The 22,688-nt window shown below is 36.9% G+C and overlaps 2 protein-coding genes across 4 annotated transcripts; one reads left to right on the top strand and one right to left on the bottom strand.

The window, feature by feature from the left end:
• Positions 1-167: 167 nt before the first annotated feature.
• MRPS23 (mitochondrial ribosomal protein S23) lies at positions 168-8,338 on the bottom strand. Of its 2 annotated transcripts, XM_072415292.1 has the most exons (6): positions 8,195-8,338; positions 5,567-5,662; positions 5,456-5,536; positions 4,920-4,994; positions 3,715-3,841; positions 168-538 (listed from the first exon to the last, which is right to left on the bottom strand). In XM_072415292.1, exons 1-6 carry the CDS (start codon positions 8,236-8,238, stop codon positions 434-436), a joined length of 528 nt encoding a protein of 175 aa, XP_072271393.1. In that variant the 5' UTR covers positions 8,239-8,338; the 3' UTR covers positions 168-433. The 2 variants fall into 2 exon arrangements, with proteins under 2 accessions (XP_072271393.1, XP_072271384.1); XM_072415283.1 differs by having other exon boundaries at positions 5,456-5,662; positions 8,195-8,337.
• Positions 8,339-8,826: 488 nt separating this feature from the next.
• On the top strand, positions 8,827-20,025 carry LOC140333531 (uncharacterized). Of its 2 annotated transcripts, XM_072415253.1 has the most exons (10): positions 8,827-8,911; positions 10,542-10,643; positions 11,649-11,715; positions 12,406-12,479; positions 12,632-12,683; positions 13,463-13,521; positions 14,477-14,528; positions 16,067-17,355; positions 17,868-17,923; positions 18,524-20,025. In XM_072415253.1, exons 2-9 carry the CDS (start codon positions 10,554-10,556, stop codon positions 17,889-17,891), a joined length of 1,707 nt encoding a protein of 568 aa, XP_072271354.1. In that variant the 5' UTR covers positions 8,827-8,911; positions 10,542-10,553; the 3' UTR covers positions 17,892-17,923; positions 18,524-20,025. The 2 variants fall into 2 exon arrangements, with proteins under 2 accessions (XP_072271354.1, XP_072271362.1); XM_072415261.1 differs by lacking the exon at positions 8,827-8,911 and having other exon boundaries at positions 8,918-10,643.
• Positions 20,026-22,688: the final 2,663 nt, after the last annotated feature.

Raw genomic sequence — 22,688 nt, 5'->3', positions numbered from 1 at the left:
ACATATATATATACACATACACACACACTTTTTTTTCTTGTTTTTCTCCTCCAAAACCGGGTGCGTCTTATGGTACAAGCACAATTCCACTGGCAACTTTACATTTAACCAACCAATCTAATTTTTAAAGTCAAAACTCCCGGATTACTACACATACATATATGATATTCTGCTCCTCAAATAATTTATTCTTGGATAGAAAAAGAAAGGATAAACAAAATGATTTTGCTTTACTACTAAAGAAAATCACAATATATTGCATTTGCATTGAAAACACAACTGTTATTTCTGTAGAAAAGTCTTCATTGTTTAAAACTGGAAGAAGAAACACAGATGTTCAAGACATTGGACTTTCTTTGTTTTGGCATGGTAAATAACAATTGTCCAGTCCTTATGCTCTGTAATGTTCCACATAAGCCCTCTTTTTTAGGAGTTATGAGGTTGGCTCTGACTTTTTAGTCTCATCTGATTTTTTTATCTGATCAATTATTGATGCCACCCTTTCTGCCTTGCTTTGTGGAGGTGGCTGATCCGATACCTACAAAAGATAAAAAAAATATATATAACATATTAGTGAACATTTTCATTTTATTATTTATGCTACAGGACATTTTTTTTTTAATTAATGCTTAGGAGTGGCCTCTTTTACTTTCTAATATAAAACCATTTTTTTAAACATTCAATTCGAATCAGCTTTGATTTTTTTTTCTTTCAATTCCTACAGTTGTGAAGCAAATTTCTGTCAAACACATTCTCTGTCCTGCACATTTTTATTTGCTCTCTCCACCTCTCGGAAATTTTAGTACATGATCACTCTGCATAGTAAATTTAGATCAGAAAACGTGCATAGACTCCCCTGTTTTTTTTTTTTTTTTTAAATATGCTCCTATGTGTTTCACAGCATGTTGGAAGAGAAACAACGAAATAAGAAAAGGTTGGATACTGGGTACTTAAACCGTTACATGTTCAATGTAGAAACTAAATATAAATATTAGTCCAGATGTTATAAGAGCCAGTTTTAAGGTAGTGCAAAATAAGCAATTGACCAGAGCCCCCATATTTTCTAAGTGTCCAATAGACAGAATGATAGCTAGTGAGAATCATGTGGATTTAGGCACCCAATTCATATTTTATCTAAAACGGTTCCATCATGCAAATATAGTAAAGCTTTGTAATATATATTATTATTACATTTCTCTCTATCAATTTTTTTTAGGAACTTTTATAGGTATTCCACACAACATATAAATAAGTTAAAGCATTATATATGATGTGCCTGATATACATCAGTTTACCTTGCACATCCCTTATTACTAGCAACAGGACAGTAAAGCCAATTTCGGCTACATAAAAAGACATAACATTCTATAGCGGAGCACTTTATGAGGTCATAAATGAAGACCATGTCACATTGCTTTAGCGTGCTTGGAATGGGAATCTGAACTCTTAATTGAAAGTTCAGAAATCTGGAATATGGCCTAATTGACAGTAACATTTTAGGTGCTACAAAGATTTTAATTTAAATAGTTTTTATTTGCCTCAAACATTGATCAAGGGTTTAAAGATTTACATGTATACAAGTCTGTATATGTTTACAAGTCTGTAACAACTTATATAAAAATGAAGATACCATTTGTATCCCATTTTATAGTTTGTGCCCAAAGAAACTTTAAAATTTAAAAATTGTGGGCAGGTAAGCTCTTTATACTATGTTTCTTCTGCAATTAAACAACCCTATGTACCCATTTGCAATCTTCTAAAGAATGTAGGATAAGCTGCAAATTAAGCTACATCTTTCCAGTCTGGCCAATTAAGATGGCCGAAGATCCAGAATCCGGAAAAGCACCAAGTTAAAATGTTGGCACCACAGAAGAAGTGAGGGAAGGTAAATTTGCTTTTTTTTTCATTTACAGATTCAGTATTATATAATTCTGAACAAAGAAACTAAATGTAATTATAAGGCTTGCATTTCTGGCTACTGTTTTAAATCCAAAACTTCTGCCCAGTAGGCCAACATATTACGCAGCGCTGTACATTAAATAGGGATTGCAAATGACAGACTAATACAGAGAGTGATATAGGAGAAGAGGACCCTGCCCCGAAGAGCTTACAATCTAGTAGGTGGGGGAATTTCACACACAATAGGATGGGAGATATGCAGTGGTGGGAAGTAGTGGTGGTTTCAAAAAACAGAAGACGACGGGTAGGCAAGTTTGAAAAAATGGGTTTTGAGCGCTCATTTAAATGAGCAGAAAGTAGGAGCAAGCCGAATAGGACGAGGAAGACCATTCCAGAGAGTCAGGGCAGCTCTAGAGAAGTCTTGTATCCATGCGTGTGATGAGGTTATGAGTGAGGACGTCATTAGTAGGTCATTGGAGGAGCGGAGAGAGCGGCTGGGGGAGTGTTTTTTACCAAGTCAGAAATGTAAGTGGGACAGTAACTGTGTAGTAGGGATTTGAAGGCAAAGCACAGGAGCTTAAATTTGATTCTAAGGTGAAATGGAAGCCAATGGAGAGAACTTCAAAGAGATGCAACGGAAGAGGAGCGGAGGGAAGGATCGATGAGTCCGGCAGCAGCATTCATATTCGTTTGTAGAGAGAGTCGGGTTAGTGGAATACCAGCGAGAAGGATGTTACAGTAGTCCAGACGGGAGATGATAAGAGCATGTACAAGGAGTTTGGTGGTCTCAGGGGACAGGTAGGGGTGAATTTTGGAGATGTTGCGTAGGTGAAAGTGACAGGACCTGGAAATGTTCTGAATATGGGGGGTGAATGAGAGGGCCGAGTCAAAGGTGACACCAAGGCAACGTGCCTGAGGGGAAGGCCGAATAACAGTGTTGTTAACAGTTAGATATATGTCAGGGGGGGATTTGGAATTTGAGGGGGGGGATGATGATGAGTTCTGTTTTATCCAGGTTGAGTTTCAGGAATCGGTCAGACATCCATGATGAGATGGCTGACAGGCAGCATGAGACCTTATCCAGGACTGAGGGGGACAGATCAGGGGTGGACAGATAACTTTGAGTGTCATCAGCATACAGATGGTACTGCAAGCCAAAGGAGGATATGAGACTACCGAGAGAGGAGGTGTACAGAGAAAAGAGAACCGGTCCAAGAACTGACCCTTGGGGAACACCAACAGGGAGGAGAGTGGGTGAGGAGGAGTTACCATTGAAAGAAACTTGAAAGGAGCGGTCAAACAGATAGGAAGCAAACCAAGAGAGAGCAGTGTCACAGATACTAATGGAGTGCATGATTTGTATTAGAAGGGGGTGATCAACAGTGTCAAAAGCAGAGGAAAGATCAAGGAGAAGGAGCAGGGAAAAGTTGCCTTGAGACTTAGCTCTGATGAGGTCATTGGCCACTTTATTTAATGATTTCTGATTTTTTAAAGAAATCCAAAATGTCTAGTGATGTATTTACTTAGATGTATCCATACATTCACAATGACGCAGGATGTCTGTTTTGTATGATAAAATAAAGAGCAGACAAACAGTATTGTAGGACTGTTGAATAGCCATCTCTGTGACTGCTAGAGCCAAGTGAACCCCAAACACACAAGTGTCTAGTGCAGAGTTCTTTAAATAGGAATTATTTCTATAGTGATGTTACTTTGCTGGAACTGTTTTTTTAGCCTTACTCGTTATCTAAAGAAGAAAGAACTTCATTCAGGTGCTTTTTTTTGTTCCTGAAAAAGAACATTCCACAAACTTACCATAGGTGCTCCTGACCTTCTTAAAGTGATACCTTCCGAAAGCAGAGCTTTTCCAGTCTGTTCAAACAACTTATCTTCACTTTCTGCTACTTCAGATTTTTGAAGTTCCACATATTTCTCTACAAATCTATAATCGACAGAAGACAGAATGTAAAAATGATGACATACTTTGCTATTAGCTTTCCTAAAAAGAGTCTAACAGTCGTAGCTACGTCACAACAAAGATCCATCTTAAAAATAAAAATGTATTTCCAATCTTAAAAATAAAACTGTATTTCCGACTGGTTTTTACTATGACATTCATCTACTACAGTCACACTTAAATTCTATGCTATCCATGATAGGAAATGAACATCTAGCGTACAAAATAGCTAACTTATTTACTATCAAACTTGAAATTATCTAAGCTTTAAATAGGTGAACTAGAAGAGTCAAGGAACAAATGGAAAGATGACACCGGAAGCTGCTAGTCTCCCTTGTAAGAAAATATTTTAAGGTTAGGAAACAAACTTTCCAAATGTTTTAAAGGATACATGCCTCAAGTCTTTACTACTGCGTGCACAGTCTTATAAAGTTCTGTACACTGTTTCTTGAGAAGACATATGAGGATAGACAAGCCTAGAGAATCCATGGGGGTGACTGCTGTACTGCATAGACAAGAGAAAAGTCTTGCAGGGGGGAATCTAAATGAATGTTGGGTTGGGGCCCTTTTGATCTTGGTGGATTGGGTTAGTGGGGGGTAAAAGGAAGGTAGAGATAAATGCACAGTATATAAAATTTAATTTGTACTTTAAGAGCTTTGGTTTATTCTTTGTTATTAACATAGGAGCTCTTTAGGTAATCTTTTTAGTAAATATACCATAGTCCCTGTGAAATCCAGAGAAAAAGTAACCAAATTATTAGAATTGTAGTTTGTAAACGAATGTGTTCTATTGTCCAATTCTGGTTTTCAATTTTAAATATACAGTTAGGTCCATAAATATTTGGATAGAAAGAACTTTTTTATAATTTTGGTTCTGTACATTACCACAATTAATTTTAAATGAAACAATGCCGATGCAGTTGAACTGCAGACTTTCAGCTTTAATTCAGTGGGTTGAACAAAAAAATTGGATAAAAATGTGAGGAACTAAAGCCTTTTAATTATAACCTTTTAAAAATTAATTGTGGTAATGTACAGAACTAAAATTCTTGTATAACCTTACCTTTGACATATGGATTTGTGCCCCCTTCTCTTCAAATCAAACATTCCTAAGTTGCCATAGGTTTCATAAAATTTACTAAGGAGATAAAATTAAGAATTTGTTAATAAGAACAAACAGTATTAAAGTGCATTACATTATGTTAATAATCTTTTTAAATTGGATAACAGTTTTACCATTTTAAATTTGCAAGCATAAATTCCAACAAAGCGGTAGAGAATGAAACATTACATGATGCCCCTCTCTGCAACATTCAGAAATTGCCCACTACTAGAGACAGAATAAAACCCATGATGTCACATGATTGTACCGAAGACAACTGGGTAAAGTAATGTATTTAACACAAAAAGGTGCAGGGACAAAATAAGGGGGTTATGGGACTGAAAAGAGAAGTAGGGGAGTTGGACTTCAAGTGTTCAGGCTTACAATATCAATAATTTTCATTTACTGTAAACTAAAATGTAAAATAAAATAGATAAATTTAGTTCATAACCAACAAGAAAACCACACATATCAAGAAACGCATCCTGATTACTCACGCTCTAATGGCATCTTCGTGGTAAAAAATTGCAGATACATTGTCAACAGGCTTCTGCCGACGTTTTGGTGGACCCACGTAGGTGGGTTCTCTTTTTGGTGGACCCACGTAGGTGGGTTCTCTTTTTGGTGGAAAGGCAGCATACACATCATACCAGAGTGGCTTCTTATTTTGTTTTACCACTCCTGCACGCAATAAATCTCGTGTTCTATGAAATGGTAAATGTCATATTAGGACAGATGTTAAAAAATAGGTAAGAATGTGCAGAAATAAACAATAAGCACTACTACAAGTGATTACCAAAATAATGCCAGGCAGGATATTATATATTATGTATAATATCTTAAAAAATAGGACTTTCATTAAGAAAGGTAAATATATACCCAGATACAGGTCGATTCAAAAAGGTGAGGAATAATAAAAGAAAATACATAAATCAATATCAACTAAACTTCATATTTTACAGATTACTTTTGATTAAACCAACACCTGATATAGGTATTATGGGTTACACATTTGATTTTGAATATAGCTACCTGAAACTTAAACACCTTATGATGGGATAGCCAAGTGAAGATTTTCCATGCTTATCACTACTGACTGCACGAAAATCCATAGTGGGGAGCAGTCTAGTCCCTGACATCTATAAGCTTATGGGGATTCCTAACATTGTGTTCCTTACCAACAGTTTCAGAGCTTAAAGAGTTGGTAAAATACACAGCAGGGATCCTTCTCACTGTGCTGATGATTGCCAAGGGAGGCAATGCTCCCCATTGTGGGGTGCTCTCTGAGCTGCAGGCCAGAACAAAAGAGGATGAATAATCTATGCCAGTATTTAGGATAGCGGTGTGGGAGAGAAGAGGAGCTAAGACTTTTAAGAATACAAGATGTTTACATTCCGCTTACAAAAATGCTGTAGGTTGTCAGCCCACAACAATCCTTTTAGAAATAAGTGCATTTCTGGCAGAAATATTAGGTATTTTCTGTATTTGCAAGATCATTAAAAAGGATAATACATTACTAAAATATGCACGTATTGCAGATATGTAATGCATTTTTTTATTTTGGCTTAGTAGATTTTTAAGAGACTATAATAGTTAGCATATATCACTTACTAATTACTTCCTACTTCCTCTCTCATAACCTCATCACACACACGGCTCCAAAACTTTTCTAGAGCTAGCTGCCCCAACTCTCTGGAATGGTCCTTCCTCGTGCTATGTGGCTTGCTCCTACTTTCTGCTCATTTAAAAACCCAAACTTGCCTACCCATCTTCTGTCTCTTAAAACCCTCACTACCGTGTTTCCCCGAAAATAAGACACTGTCTTATATTTTTTTTGGCTCCCAAAAACACACTAGGTCTTATTTTCGGGGTAGGTCTTAAAAATAAAAAAAAAACTTACCTTTCGGTAGACGCGAGCCCGAGTTCTGGCTTCCGACAGGCGGAGTGCATGTAGTATCACTCCGCCTGTGACAGGAGCTGGAACTAGAAAGAAAGCATCGGCTCCGGAGTGGGCACTGCCGCATGCTTTCTTTCAGTGTCCCGCTGCCTTCACAGGGAAAGAACACGACTCGGTGAGTACTGTCCTCCGGTTTTTAATTTATGTATGCTTTTCTTTTCTTTTTCTCCTCTGACCTGCTGTATGTAGTTAAGGGGGATCTAGAGCAGGGGTGGGCTGGCTGTTACGGACCCCCGCGTGCGGGGGGAGACGGGGGGGCGGACGCTAGGGCTTGCGTGCGGATTATTAAGCTTTAGATTAGGATTTTAAATTTTAGATGGGGGTATTAAGCTTTAGATTTTTTAGGCTGAATTACAGTTTTGGGTGGGTTTTTTTTCTGAACTGGACAGATTTACACTAGGTCTTATTTTCGGGGTAGGTCTTATATTAGGGCAGGTTTAGAAAATAGTGCTAGGTCTTACTTTCGGGGTAGGTCTTATTTTCGGGGAAACACGGTACTTCCCACCACTACATATCTCCCCTCCTATTGTGTTAATTCCCCCACCTCCTAGATTTTCACTGTCTGTATCTGTCTGTCATTTGCATCCCCTATTTAATTTACAGCGCTGCATAATATGTTGGCGCTATTTAAATCCTGTTTATTATTTTTATTCAGACTTTTATTATAGGCTTCTGCGATTGCCATTATAAAAATATATATTATTTACCTTACCATATAGAAGTCATAATAACAAAACTTGACCATATATGTTGCAGTCATTCAACATCAACATTCAGTTATGGGAATTTATCAGATCACAATACTTTGTAAATCAGATTTAGTCAAATCACCCCTTAAAGAGTAAGTAAACTGAAAAACACCCAAAACAAAAAAAATAAAAAATAAAATAAAACACCTTAAATCCTGCAGCGCAGTCGATGGGTCTGGAGGACAGATCACTATTATTAATAATAAACAGTATTTTACAGTATTTACACAGCGCTGTACATTAATTAGGGGTTGCAATGTCAGCTGAATACAGATAGTGACACAGGAGGAGGAGAGGAGCCTGCCCTGAAGAGTTTATAATCTAAGAGGTGGCAAAATTAACTAAGATATATACATAGATAAATACACAAACCAAAATCTCTATGTCTGCTCATTGCTATCTTCTAGCTAGCACTGGGCTACTGAAATCTGTTCTTCAAAATGTCAACTGTTTGGAACATTGAAAATCAGACAGACACCTATGTCTATAGATGAGTTTACTGACAAGATGAATAAAGAATAAAGTAATACCTAGTGAACACAGTACCGAGCTTCTCTAGCCTGCTCCCAGCCATGCTGCTACCATGTACCCTTCAGATCTCTGTCAAACAACTCGGCCATCCGCAGGCACTGCAGTATATATTACAGGATGTGCCGTAAGCCATCTTTAGTCTTGGAAAGAACCAACTATTATAATCGTATTAATAGATCAAATTTACAGTAGTAAAGACATAACTATATAACCAAAAAATCCTATAAAATGTTTTAAGAATTACTTTTAAAAAGCTTAGTGAAATGCTACATGAATTAAAAATAATTATGCGTTTCCAATAAACAAGATGGTAGAAATAAAGCGTCTTCTTTTACGCTAAGGGAGGCATATGAATCAATAGTCGAGCGCATAGATCGAAGAAGTTATAAGAGGCTTGTTTTAGCAGACCCGTTTATAGACAGATTATGTGACGTACAGAATGAGTTTTTTTATTGATTTTTTTCCCAGCAGTTTGTTTTATTTACACTTGTATTAAACTTGAACTACCAATTCAATTTGGTCTTCGGCAACATGGCTGCGGTTTTGGACTCACACAAATCGTTTTGTTGTGTTATGATGATTAACACGTGACAGTATCATCAGCCAATGAGGAACAGGTAGGCGGTTTCTAGCGAGTTTGAATCGCCTTGGTGGGATGAAAGTTATTGTTGATTGAGCCGGGCGCCTGGCTTGCGGAGCGACCTGCAATCGTTGAGGTAACACGGCGCGCGAGCCCCGCACTGCCTTAGTAGCCGGGCATAGGGGTATCACGTGACAGGGGAGCGCCTCATAGTCATTGCAGTGCTGATATTATACCGCTATATGGGTGCTCCACACACAATGCCCGTACATATGTCATAGACTAGTCTGTGTACAACCTCCCAAACCTGTCACATCTGTATGCCGCTCTTATGTGATGAGGCCATAGATATGAGGTTATCTGAACACTTACAGTATAGACAGCCAGTGACTAGGGTTTTGCCCCTCTGTCACTGACGTTGCCCCCAATGTTGTGCTGAATCCAGGTGCTGGAATTTTATTCCCATTGAAGTCTATTGGGGGAGTCAGGAGAAGGACCCTGCTGGGGTATGCACCAGCCAGAGCCCCGGACCATGTCTCTAGTGCTGTTCCTAGGCTCAGGGCGGTGGGTGGGCTGTCCATGGATCTGTGATGGGAGAGTGGGCATGGTTATGTCATAATGATGTCACTAGGGATGGGTTCTCCCTCTTTGAGTGACACCGGGCACAGCCCAAAAGACTGGCGACCACTGGCCTAGGTGATGAAGAATGAATGGAAGAGCAAAGCCCACCGGGATACCTGCATCACGTATCCCAGGAGGCTCTTGGCATGCTCGGGCATGTGCAGAAGGAATCCTTTAATCAATAGGGAAAAAAATTGCCAATCTTAAGCATATGCAGTGTTTTTTCCCAATCTGCGTCACCTGATCTTGTGCCTGCACAGTGCAAGATCAGGTGACGTCGGAAGAGAAGAGAGGAAAATATGACAATGCCTGGTTCCTTCCTCAAGTCCTGCCCGGCTTGAAGACCGATACCGGGATGACTTGGGACCCAATGGAAGAAACCGCCCTGACAGACTTTTTTTTAAATGTAGAATTTGCCAGTATCAGTAGCAATTATTGTAGATTTCAGGTTCCTTGTGGCTGGTTAAAGCGTTCAACTTGTCAAATCCAACCAGCAGCCTACAAACAGGTACTGTACATGGTATGGTTCTTGTCAGCTGGATTGGCTGGGCCCAAGTGGACAATAACAAATGTAACCCTGTCCTTCCCGGCCCCTTTTAGCCGGGCCCACCACCAGGCACTTTTCAGTAACCACCTGGCTGTTTTTGGGTGGTTGGCTGCCACTTGCCTACAGCTTCTTCCCTCCTGACATGAAAAAATGTCAACGCTGTGTAGCATACAGTTTCCCTAAAGGAGGCAATAAATAAAATAAATTAATTGGGATTACTTTCATCATAGTCTTGTATATTGATTCTGATATTTACTGGTATTAATTCTATTGTTTTTTCCTGTGTAATTGCCAGTCAAGCCACGTTGGTTGTCCTCCATCCCTTTAAAGTTGTCCTGATAACAAATGATTTTAGTTTTGTATAAAGCAGGGAAAAGATTAAGACCCTTACATTACTTGTTTGCTGTCTTCACCCAATGCATTTCATTGAAATTTCAGAAGAGTACGTGTTCTCCTTCAAAAAAATATAAGAAGGTTATTTTAGGTTCCACCTGCCAGCATGTAGCTAGCGTTTGGTGGCGATATAACATTTTGTTGGCTTTTACCAATATACTTCCCAAATTACCTGTGTGTGGTTTTTTTAAATATTATTTTACAGGCTCTTGCAAAAATGAGTTCAGGACTAAGTGAGAGTTTGTCAGAAGGGCTGGATCGAAGTGAAAAAATGTTTCAATTAAAAATGAGAAAAATTTATGAGAAGGTAGGAACCTAATATTATTATTTATTTTGTGCCGAATGAACATACATACAGGCATAAGACAAGAGAAAACATTACAACATCAAGAGGAAACATCAAGTGACAGCATTTGGAGGTGCAGCCATAACATTACTGGGGGTCATTGGGTGACTATGGACATGCCACGTGGTTTGCTCAAATGACAATACGATACGTTTTCTTGTGGTATGTTTGGCTGTGGTTCACAGAACATAGGTGGCAAGCAATTTTAAGATCTCTGGTGACAGAAGAGCACGAGACATCCTAAGTCTGTATGATTAGGTGCACAACTACAAAATAAGTTACACTAATTAACATGTTAAATACAAAGGTAAAGCTGAATTTAAAGCAGATAGTAAAAGCAATATGTTTAAGCATAATGCATCAATGTATTCATTTATCTGATATCAGCCACTTGCAGGCTCTTTATTCAACAGTTCTCACTATGGGCCTTTATTAATAAATCTCTCCAAGGCTGGCGAGGATACACTTTCAACAGTGAAGCTGGGTGATCGAGCAAACCTGGAGTGGGTTTCTTTAAAGTCATTTGCTAGCAAATGTTTTGAATCCTGGTCCATTCCAGGTTTGCTGGATCACTCAGCTTTACTGATAAAAGTGTATCCTGTCCAGCCTTGGAGAGCTTCAATAAATCAGGTCCTATCGGTGGGGAAGGGGGTAGGTTAGGTGTTTCTGCATGATACTTACAAGTATTCATGTGCTCTTTTACTGCCCAGGTAGCAGGCAGGATTGGGGAGAGCTTATCACTGTAACATAGAACAAGGTGTCATCCACCTGTATGTCCTGTTTTATATATTTCATAGTAATTTACTCTGTACACCAGCATGCAGTTTCTGAAATAGAACTATACATGTTAGTAAAATACAATGATCTATAATAATTGTTTACATAATTTAGTTTGTGATGTTCCAGCTTTTCAAGTTAATGGTTTCATACACCTTTGTGAATTTGTATCCAATTTTCTTTTCCTAGTATGATCATGCATTTAAGGATGATATAGTTGTAAATATTGTTGACTTCACATACAGTTCACCTGATGGTAAGTGTAAACCTCCTGATCTGATCCCCCTTGTATTTATTTCTTTTTCCTGATTTTATTTTATTTTCCATACATGATTTATACCCCTATTTCAGTTAGTTATAATAGAAATCTTTTGTCCCCCAATTGTAGATTGTTGCCAGTTTACTTTCAGGTTGAATGCAAACTGCGCATAACGTAGCAGGCTATTTGTGAGACCATGGGCTCACTCTTTGGGGATTTGTCATCACACCAAGTCCTGGGCAATGCAATTCTGCAGAGAGCACCTTGAGCACCCTTATAGTTAAGGACCTGAGCAGAAAACATGGGAAAAAGGCTTTGTATATGGAAAAATGTACATGGGAGGGCTGGTAAGGGGATGTAGAATTGGACTTATAGCACCTACATTATGAGATGATGTAAGCTGTCATTGCTATCTCATTGTAAATAATTATATTTACCAAAGTTTCACATTAAATTGGAATTGAATGTAAAAAAAGTGAAGATTTCATGTTTATTAGGAAACCTTGAGAAATATCATTGTGCTTTAGTAGTAACCAATTCCTCCTGAAAATAGTTCATTTCTCAATATGGGAGCATTCCTAGCTCTCCTTACAGCTGTGGTCTCTTCTACTGCTTACTGTTTTTCTTGTAAAAGAAGGTATAATTATTTTGTCAAAAATACATATGTTTATATTTTTTGGCTGTCAGGTCCTGTGCTATGGGATTTTAAAACAACAACATCTGAAGAAAGAAACCACGAAGGAGACAAAACAACAGAAATTGTAATCTTTTTTCCTTTTTAAAGTTGCATGTGAAGTAAAAAAATTAAGACATTCACAGTATGCAATATATTAATATTTTGTTTTCAAGTTTAGATACACTTTAATTTTTCTTACAGCTGTTTTTTGGATAACACATTTTCATTTATTTAAAGGACCAGGATAGTGCCTATATTCAAGGACCTGAAATGGAAAAGACTTGGCTTGGTATGATTTTAAAAAAATTACTTTTTATTGAATAGTGTAGTATATATTGAAAGTTTAATTGCAAGGAAGACCAAATTGAGTTTTCACTTTTAGTATATCTATGTGATTGAAGACTGGGCTTTTGGACAGAAATAAGTCATATTAAGGGACTAAAGATAATCTTAGCATTTTTTGTGATAACCTGACAGGAAGTCGGCTTTGTATAGTAATAAAGCTTGGATCAATGTCTTCAAGGTAGACCTATATTGTTAATTTAGAATTGTTGCCTTGGAGAAAATACTTCTCTCACCTTTTTTTAATGATAGATGCATATATGAAGTTGTTTGTAGGAATGTTTATAGATGAATGTAGTATATTCACCTCTTCAGTCTAAGCTGTTCCTGTGCTAAGGCATTTGTAAGATTCAGTGTCATGCAACACTTTTGAAAGTGTCAAAAGCTTGTGTCCCTTGCTGTGGTGTCATCCTCCAACCCCTCTATAATTGCTGGGTTCTGTGGTGTCAAAGGTTACAGGAAAGAACTGCAGTGACACAAGCACCAGACACTACAGGAAGTGCCCAAGGCAAGTTCTACTGAGAATGTAGTACATGTGTGGTAAATTTAAGACCAAACTTTTTAGGGTAATTTTTATTACTTTATTATCACAACCTTGTATGTCAATTATGTTTTGTTTAAAATATAAATATTACAGAGAAAGACACCTTTTATGTAAATTTTTATACATTTTTTTAAAAAGGTATAGATTATAACAAAATATTTTCTTTTGCCTCATGAACTTAGAAAACTCCAGTGACAGCTTCGAAGATGATCTCAATACTACTTGCTTGCTGCCAAAGGAGGTAATTTTATTTCATTTTTTAATCATCATCCATTATAGTTCAGTTTTATTTGAGAAAGTCTGTCAATAGAATATGGAATTCAACATGCAAAACTTCCAAACAATGCTTGGGTCAAATTTCAATAAATTCAAGTTGAATGGCTGTTCTTATAGAACTGCAACTACCTTTGAAACAAGAAGGTCTGCTAAGGAATAGGATGGACTTGTAATCCAGCAGCTAAGTGGTAAAACTGTCTAAATGAAATAGGTCAAGAAGAACTAGGGAGGGCTCCGATAAGGTCCTTATTGGTATAAGGTAGCATGTTTCCTCAGGGTATGAGGCAAGGCTTTAGGTACTCATGAAAGCCAGGAGCTTGTAACCTGTAAAGTTGTTTGTATGATTGGAGGTGTCTAAAATCACTGAGATTGGTGGGAAAGAAAGCATAAAATACACATGGCAATCCACCTGGCAGTGATATTAGCATGTGGTCCCACGTCACTATTTTCTTGCAAGGTGGAAGCTACAAGGAAACAGGGATTTTTAAAAGCACTTCAATCTTACTAATGAGGTAAAATAAAGTCTTTAGCCCAGGGCAAGTGCCAAGGAAGGGCAAGCAGCTTTAAATCTGGAAAGCGTGCACCACAACTAACTTATTATCAGAATGGGGTCCGGACGGCTGCCTGCAGTGGGGTCTGGATGTGCCACTCGGGTACATGACAGCTGCTCTAAATCCATTCCAGGTTATCTGGATCACCCAGGTTCACCGATGAAAGTGTATCTTCTCCAGCCTTGGAGATCTTTAATAAATCAGGCCCATAAATCAACACCACACTTTATAAACATTTGCAAATTTCCGACATTCATTCAAAATCTGAATTTGTATGGCTGTTTTTAGAATGGGTATAGTTATATAGAAAATGTAAAAAGAAGAAGCTTTCAATTATTTTTTGTAACAATTTTATTCATTTTTTTGTAGACATCAGATGACGATTTCAACATTTACAATGGTGACAGAACATTTATTATTGGTGAGTTTGTGTATTTTATCTATATATTCTAAGAATATTATGTGGTTTGTTCTTCTACACGCTGCTTAATATTTAATGACACTACAGCATTGTTTGAACAACACAAATGTAATCAACTGATGGGTCTTATAGAACCCCAATGCCTCCCTTGTACTTTTCCTTATCAGATCAAGTACAGAAAGTATTGTATCTATTGGTTATATACCCACTGCCTGATTTTACATTATTACATCAAAAGGGCTCACCCCACAGAAGAGTCTGGGCATGTATTCCCTGCCATCCATTTTGAAAGGTCAAGAGACTTGGTTACTGGAATAACAACACGTCTGTTTTTCTTACCTTTCTTTCTCTAACCTAATGTTAATGGCTTTGCAGATTAGCCAACTAAGACATTAAACCTATCCTTGTCTTGTACATTTAAACACTTCTGGGCACAGGATTTGAGAACCCCATGGTGGTGCTCCCACCAACAGGGTCAGTGTATTAATTCTCAAGTGACATCATTGCCCATGTTTGGACTTCAAATTTGGGCAATGACATCACAGAAAACACCATCTTTATGATTACTTGTGCAGATAAAGCAAAGTTATGTTGCTGCTTTCTCTGACCTGTCAACACTGAATCAGATGCTTCAGGACTTCTCTGGACATCATTAGATTCTGGAAAGGTGTATATTTAAGGATAAAAAAAAGAATATTACTATGTTTGCAATAGTTTTTTTATAAGTAAAAAAAAAAATTTCATTTGTACACTAGTTAACTTGGAAAGTTCAACAGAGAAGAGGCAATTACCAACCCGCCCTCTTTGGTTGGACATAGACCCTACGTCCTGACATGTCCTTCCACAAATTTATTTTTTAAAATGTGGCCCTGATATGCCTACCACAATTTGTTGTATTCAATCTGAGCCTGTCAGGGGAAGGTTAGTGTAGTGTTCTCCCCCAAGCCATTTTAGCCAGGCGCGCAACCTGCCACTTTTCAGTAACCACCCAGCTGTTTTTAGGTGGTTGTTGAATAATAGGGTCACAAAACAGCTTCTTCTCACCCAACTAAAAAATATTTCTGGGGAGAATACCAATAGTGTGTCTATTGCTTTGCAAAATGTGCAACTTTGAGAATGTCTGTTTCTGTTCAAATACTTTAGGAAAATCAAAAAGCAGTAGTAGTACCCTACACAACTATGCAAACATAGGAGGCTTGATGATGTCTATGTTATGACATATACAAGAAATAGTCAAAGCACATTTTTCCCCCTATTTTTCAAGCTTTCAGAAATCAGTAGTACTTCTGAAAGGACCACTGAAGCATCTCAAATCTGATCTCAAAAGCTAAATGACAGCATGCTCCATTTGCTGTTTTTTGTTTTTTTTTATTATTATTCACTGAGCATGTGAACTAATTTGTTAAGAGTGTATAAAGAATATCTATGGTGAGTAAAAGTGAGTTTCTGGTAGTCGCCCCCCCCCCTAAAAAAGTAGTTAGAATTCTTTCTTGCGTGAAAATAATCTATTGCCCTTGATTGTTTTTTTTTGTTTACAGGCCACACACAAACTTTGATGCCCTGTACTGCTTCCGACATTTGCAACAAAACATTTTTTGTCTCACCGCTAGAAACCTCAATGCAAATAAAGTCCTTTAATTGGAGGGAAAACAAAAATAAGTCCTTTGAAGACACTAAAGAATTTTCCTATAATGACTACCAAGCAGATGACCGTAACCAACATTGCAGGGAATATGCCTTCTGTGATTCAGGAGAGACAAGTCTTGCAAACGTTTACCCAGATATGGTAGAATGCATCAGACGGGTGTGGGAAATACCATTCAAGAAACGTGCTGCTGACAATATTGTTCAGTACTATAAGCGACATGTTTGGAATGCCCATAAAAAAACTAAATTTCACAGGCCTTCTACCTCTAGAAGTATGCATTTGCATTCACTCAGAGAATATGAAGCTATTAAGGGATGTTCAAAGTCAAAGCGCACATTGGACCTAAATAATCATGTAAAAAAAAAATGTTTTATGCAGTCTTTAGTACACAGCCCTGGAAATAAAACTTTCACTGTAACCAAAGATGTCAATTCACCAGAAACCAAAGATGTGAATTTTTCTTTCCAAGAAAAAAAGTGGGTTCCAGTGGTAGCTAGTACCCCACCTAGAAAAAGTCCTGGAAAATACAGTATTAAGTGTAGAAGTGATCACAAGAACACCTCTTTGGACAACATGTGCCAAAACTCTGTGAAAGTCAGTAAAGTCAAATCTTTCCACTTTAAAGAGCAAGATGACCCACCTTCACGCCCATGGGCTCTCAAAAGAAGAAATTCTTTCCCTGCATTGCCTTTAATACACAGCCCAAAAAGCGAAACTAAATTATTTGCCATAGACTTTGATAAGGCAACCACTTGCCAAGAAGATCTGAAAATTGTTAAGGGGGCTGCTTCTCGCCATCAGGAAATTACTAGACCATTTTTCAAGTCAGAAAATGCTAGACGCCATTCATTTTCTAGTCTACCTGTACTATACAGCCGTGTAAGAGAAAAGAACATACCTGATACGATGTTTGAAGACATTTATAGAACAGAATATCAAAAATTTTCCCATCCAAATGTTAGAGTCCAGTCATCTGAAATGGTGTGGTCTCTTGTTAACTCACCAGGATCCAGGAGATCCAAAAGGCAAGCCAATAGTAACTTCTTCTTCTCTAAACTTAAGAGGCAAAAGAGTGCTGATGAAACTTTTATACAAAGTATCTCCAATACCACACATCATTCTATAGACAATAGTTTATTGTGGCAGAAGACTACAGATTTTCTTTCAAAACCCAGTCCCGTAAGTTGTGTTTTGATTTTTTTTTTTAGTGTTTATCACAACCAATATTAAGGAAAACTTGACATTTTGGTTTAAAAGATGTTCACAAAAAGTTAAACATTACTTGAGTGAGGGATGCCAGGATAGATAACTTTTGTGTATGAGCACACAGCTCATCCCTATTCAATATAGTTAAGTTATACAGTGGGGAACATTCCCACCCCTAACAACCATCACCCAGTGTTAAGCACCTTTAGTCCCATTATTTTATATCATTATTGTTAATACATAACACACTCATTATGGAAATGATGACTATGATATGTTCTGTAGTTCAAATACATTTTGTCATAGGAGGACATTACTACAACTATAGTTACAGTATGGTGGATGAGCATGAGAATGTGTTATTAGCAGGATCGCCAGGAGGATAAAAAACTTAAATAAAGAAAACTAATGCGACCACCACACTGAAGAACTGAAAAGCTGCGTTATATTTGATACATTTAATCATTTTATCCTTTATTTTACAGAAAATCTCCGGTTGGCCTTATTGAAACATGTGGTCTTACATTCCATTTTAAACCCAGTAAGTATATTGTGCAACAGTAAACTGAGGAGGGGGAATATTATTTTACTTGAAAAATGGGAACCATGTAAGAAATGGAACTGTTTTATTGTGGACATAATGCTGAGTCTGTTATTATAACAACAACACGTAGAAGGACTGAAATACTTGGCATTCCTAGATAAAAAGCTCTCTATTTGTGGACACAAAAATTTTAGTCTTTTGGCTACATGATTGCTGCAAAAGATCACTTAGTCTGCACTCTGATCCCAATAAAAAAAATGTTTGCTATCTGTGTGCTAGCTGAAGAGTTTCACCATAAATGTCACCAGAGCAGGAATTAAAGGGAATTCTCTTTAACAAGACCTCAGATAGTGGTAAAACTAGAAAATGTAATATTGTACAAAGATGTGGATGTAGAGAAAGTGTTTATCAGTTTTAGTTAAAATTTAGCTGTAACCCAATAATCTAAAAATACAGTTCACATTGATGCCTAGCCTCTGGTGCACTGAACACTACTGTTCTTCTCATTTTGCCTATATGTAGGTGATGTAGGAAAGAGTTTTAAAAGATCTATGATATATGACATTACCTGTTTTTTTTATATTTCACTATCCAAAGGAACCAAAGTGGAAGCTGACAACATTGGATGCGATCACAGTTTTACTGGAAGTTCTCATGTTTATCTTTTCATGGCAGCTTACAGGAAGTAATGAAATCTCAAGCACAGTGGACATTTTTACATGTTGAGCACATGTTTTGTATCTATTTATTCATCCAGCTTTTAATTTTCTAAGCCCTGTAAATTCTACCTATATTTAGTGCGTCTTAAGCAAATTGGTCCTGCATTGCTTGTTGCTGCTAAAGAAATGCAACCGAGAGAGCATCTGGTGTATGTAGGCACTCAGCATATTGGATACAGTAATTTTATTCATGTATAGTGCAGGTTCACTACTTTTAAGATTCAGTAAACAATTTTTAGCACTGTCTGCTTCATGTTCGATTCATTCACATAAAAACTAAAGGGACTGTAGTAAATTGTTTTCTACTTGAGACTTTTCTAATCAGACATTAATGTGTTTGTCATATGAAGTCAAATGATTATATTTTAAAAGCTCTAACATTTGTGGCACTACTTCAGCTAGCATATGGCAGAGTCCTTTCAAAACCACAACATTGGTTTCCCAATGCAAAATGTAAGGTATGCATTTAGAGGAACTTCGTATTAGAGACCTCCTCTTTCTACAGTCCACAAAGAGAATGATGAAATATGTGAATGTTGACAAACTTGTCAAACATTTGACTTGCAAACCCATGGGTGCATTACTCAACTTCCGGATGTAATGATCCCAGACGACTAATGGTGTTTTGACTTCTGACATTATACATGTTTTATTTTCCCAGGGCAAGATTGGTTTTGGGGTGGTAATGTCTTCTAGGAAGGAAAAAGTGATAGTGAGTGTAATGGGTTCATGAAGACAGGCAACTGTTTGCTTTATCTAAAGAATAGGATCTGTACACCAAAATTCATATTATATGAATGTGGCAGCAAACATCACCCCATCCTAATAAAAAAAATATATATTTTAGATTTATCACAAATGTGTTCTTCTGCTTATATTTTTGTCAGCCATATACATTTGAGATATATTTGTCTATAGTGTTAAGGGCATGTAGATTTTTTAAATGAAGATAGTCCATCAGCATATATAAACCTTCACTTTTTTAAGCTTTACCTTTTTAAATTTAAGATCTTCTTGTGTTGATCTTTTCAAGAGGTTGTTTGTACATAAAGAAAGACTTCTTATACTTTCAGGAGCCTTCATTACAGTTCATTCTAATCCCCTACCCTTCTAACTCCACACACATTATTTACAGAATATTGCACATCTAGACACTCCCTTTATACTTGCAGCAGTTTTTCAGTTTGTCATTTAACCATACATATATACCAAGAACAAGCAAAAATCAACTGCCAGCAGGAGTCAATGAAATATCAAAGTCGTGTTTGAGTGCTACTCGAAAAACTCCTTTTTAGTTAGGTTCTTTGTATGTTTACTATAAATTGTTATATATAATAATGTATTGTGATTTAAAATTAATAAAATGTATTTTTTTTTCTGTTTTGTAGTGATTTTGTGTCTTCAGAAAAATTCCATATACTGGTTTAAAAAATGTTTCTTGTTTTCCATGGAAATCTCAACCTTAATACAATCTTACACCTATTAGTACACTTTATAAAGAAGCTCCAGGTTCATAAATAATGACTACATAATTACAGAGGATGTAAGGCATACATATAAAAAGAACTGCAATTAAATTACACCATCAACATTCTAAAGTTGTATTTGGTTTTGTTTTTTGTTTTTTTAAGCTCCATTTGTAGTCGGGTAGAACCACTAACTATGGAAGACAATTACACATTTCTTGGTCTGTTATAGCTGGGAACCTTTTAATCTTTGTTCCTCCAGTCACCAAATTAGCCTATATGAATAATAAATTCTGCCTTTTAAGAGGATCACATATTCCATTGATGGCCTCTTCTTATGGGTAAGTATGAATTCAGTTTACCTAAATATTACTTCATAGTATAGAGGTCCTTTTGTGCCCTTAATTTTACCCCCCTTTTCTACCTGTGATGATGTCAGGGTGTGTGACTGCACATTGCACCCGGGGGGGGGGGATCAGTTGCAAAGAAAGGGAGCCACAATTTTGATTTTGGCATAATGACAGTAAAGAGACTAAAAGACATTTTTAAACATGGTGTTTGATTAATGTTGTGTATTCTCCACGTGTAAACACACGTGGACTTATTACCATTAACATATTCCTTAGTAGACACTAACGTTTGAAGTGTAAATTGTAATAAATTTAACTGAAAGGTGATGATTACGGCTGTATTGTAATACTTAAGATATCCCACATAACTTTGGTAATGTTTTGCCATATGTTAAATGTTTATTTTAAAAAATGGACTGTATACTTTTAGTATAAAATAGATAAACAGGTTAAAAAAACATGTTAAAAAATAAGAAAGTAAAATAAAATTGCCCCAACCAAAGTTTTTCCATATTAAATATCCAGAAAATGTGCTTTCATTTTTCTTAAGGGTGATAAACAAAAAACAATTATGTCAAAAAACAGCACTGGAAGTAGATATTGGGTGGTGGACCTTTGTTTAAATCAATCCCTGTATTTGTAACTTTTCTTTAGAGGTTGCAGTTTAGTAGTCAGGGAATGATGCAGATGATACATATGTATCACTCTGAAAATGTTGACTGTTACTAAGGGGTATCTGGTATGTGGTAGTCATGGTCTCATCTACAGTGCATTGTGAGTTTGGGACAATAAAATTTAAAATCCCCATAAAAGCACCTTTCATGAAAATTGTTAGCAATGCATGTAAATTGCATTGTAGCTCTTAGGCAGAGGTGTGAATGTAACTTAGTTGGTGCTGCTCTGCTTGGTAGATTTTTGGTGATTGGGTAGAATTTCTTTCAGTCCCAGGGGGTTATAGTATGTTGTTGTAGGTCCTCTGTTGGTTCAGTGATTTTGATTGACGTGAGCATGTATGAGTCCAGGGTGTGTATGCCTTTCAATTAACAACGATTACCTAGAACATTGGTGCTTATTAGTCCCAGAGGCATGTGAAGCATACTGAATTTAAGACATTTTAGAAGGTAGTTGCATAGGTCCATAGTGAGCAATGCATCATGTGCACAAGATGAAAATGGATATTAACTCCCCTAGCATTTCAATTCTGTTTGTATTTATATATTGTATGTATATATTTTACATTGTAGGCCTATAATTCTTAGGCATAGCTCACCGAAATATGTCCAATATTTAATACATTTTATAATAAACTTTAAATAAAAAAACACAAAAATCTGTTAAAAAAAATAGTGAAACATAATATAAATGTACAGTAACATGTATAATATACCGTATTTTTGACGTATAAGACGCTCCGGAATTTAGGACGCACCCAATTTTAAAGGAGGAAAATCTAGAAAAAAAAGATTCTGAAAGATTATTCCCCTTCTGATCACTCATGTGCCATTCAAATTCCCCTTCTGATCACTCTGCCATTCAAATTCCCCTTCTGATCACTCTGTGCTGTTCTTACCTTTTTTTCCACTGTACAGCAGTTAGGGCAGGGATCAGCACGGGGCGCTGTGCCGGCTTCTTTCGCTCTGCACTGCAGCCAGGAGGAGACACACGCAGGATCCGTTATCGGGTGAGTATATTATTTTAATTATTTTGTCGTATAAGACGCACCAACTTTTCCCCCCCAGTTTTGGGGAAGAAAAAGTGCGTCTTATACGCAAAAAATACGGTATATAACTATATGAAATTATATATATATATATATATATATATATATATTATATCAAGATTTCTTTGTATTGGACTCAGTACAGCTGTTTTGTATTGAATCCAATACAAAATTATTTGAATTTCCCCAGAAAACGCCTCTGCATTCGCCAGCTAAAGATTGGAGGGAGAAGACGTGTCTCGTGGACCTGCGGGGTCCAGCAAGATGACAACGGAACAAGGTGAGTGTTTTTTTTTTTCTTTTTATCGGCCCCAAGTGTGACTCGGGAATACCGCTTTTTTGCATTTTTAAAGCCACATTTAATTTAGTTAGACGCATGATTGGGGGATTGCAGATCATTACCAATATTTAATGTCTAAGCTTGTAGGAAGAATAATGTTAGGAGGTGATTATAAAAAGTTAATATACTCTCCATTCTAATTTTATATTCCTTGAATAAAAAAATGT

Source organism: Pyxicephalus adspersus, chromosome 1, assembly GCF_032062135.1.
Source record: "Pyxicephalus adspersus chromosome 1, UCB_Pads_2.0, whole genome shotgun sequence".
Classification (NCBI taxonomy): Eukaryota; Metazoa; Chordata; class Amphibia; order Anura; family Pyxicephalidae; genus Pyxicephalus; species Pyxicephalus adspersus.
The sequence above is the reverse complement of the archived record's forward strand: the minus strand, read 5'-3'. Positions and strand labels throughout refer to the sequence as shown.

Excerpts from the sequence above, each read along its gene's own strand:
- MRPS23 (XM_072415283.1), bottom strand. The coding sequence starts at position 8,238 with ATGGCTGGGAGCAGGCTAGAGAAGCTCGGTACTGTGTTCACTAG. Across the intron at positions 5,663-8,194 it reads CTCGGTACTGTGTTCACTAG|AACACGAGATTTATTGCGTG; the intron begins GTATTACTTTAT and ends ACCATTTCATAG. Across the intron at positions 4,995-5,455 it reads CACGAAGATGCCATTAGAGC|TAAATTTTATGAAACCTATG; the intron begins GTGAGTAATCAG and ends TTATCTCCTTAG.
- LOC140333531 (XM_072415253.1), top strand. The coding sequence starts at position 10,554 with ATGAGTTCAGGACTAAGTGAGAGTTTGTCAGAAGGGCTGGATCGAAGT. Across the intron at positions 10,644-11,648 it reads TGAGAAAAATTTATGAGAAG|TATGATCATGCATTTAAGGA; the intron begins GTAGGAACCTAA and ends TTCTTTTCCTAG. Across the intron at positions 12,480-12,631 it reads GAGACAAAACAACAGAAATT|GACCAGGATAGTGCCTATAT; the intron begins GTAATCTTTTTT and ends ATTTATTTAAAG.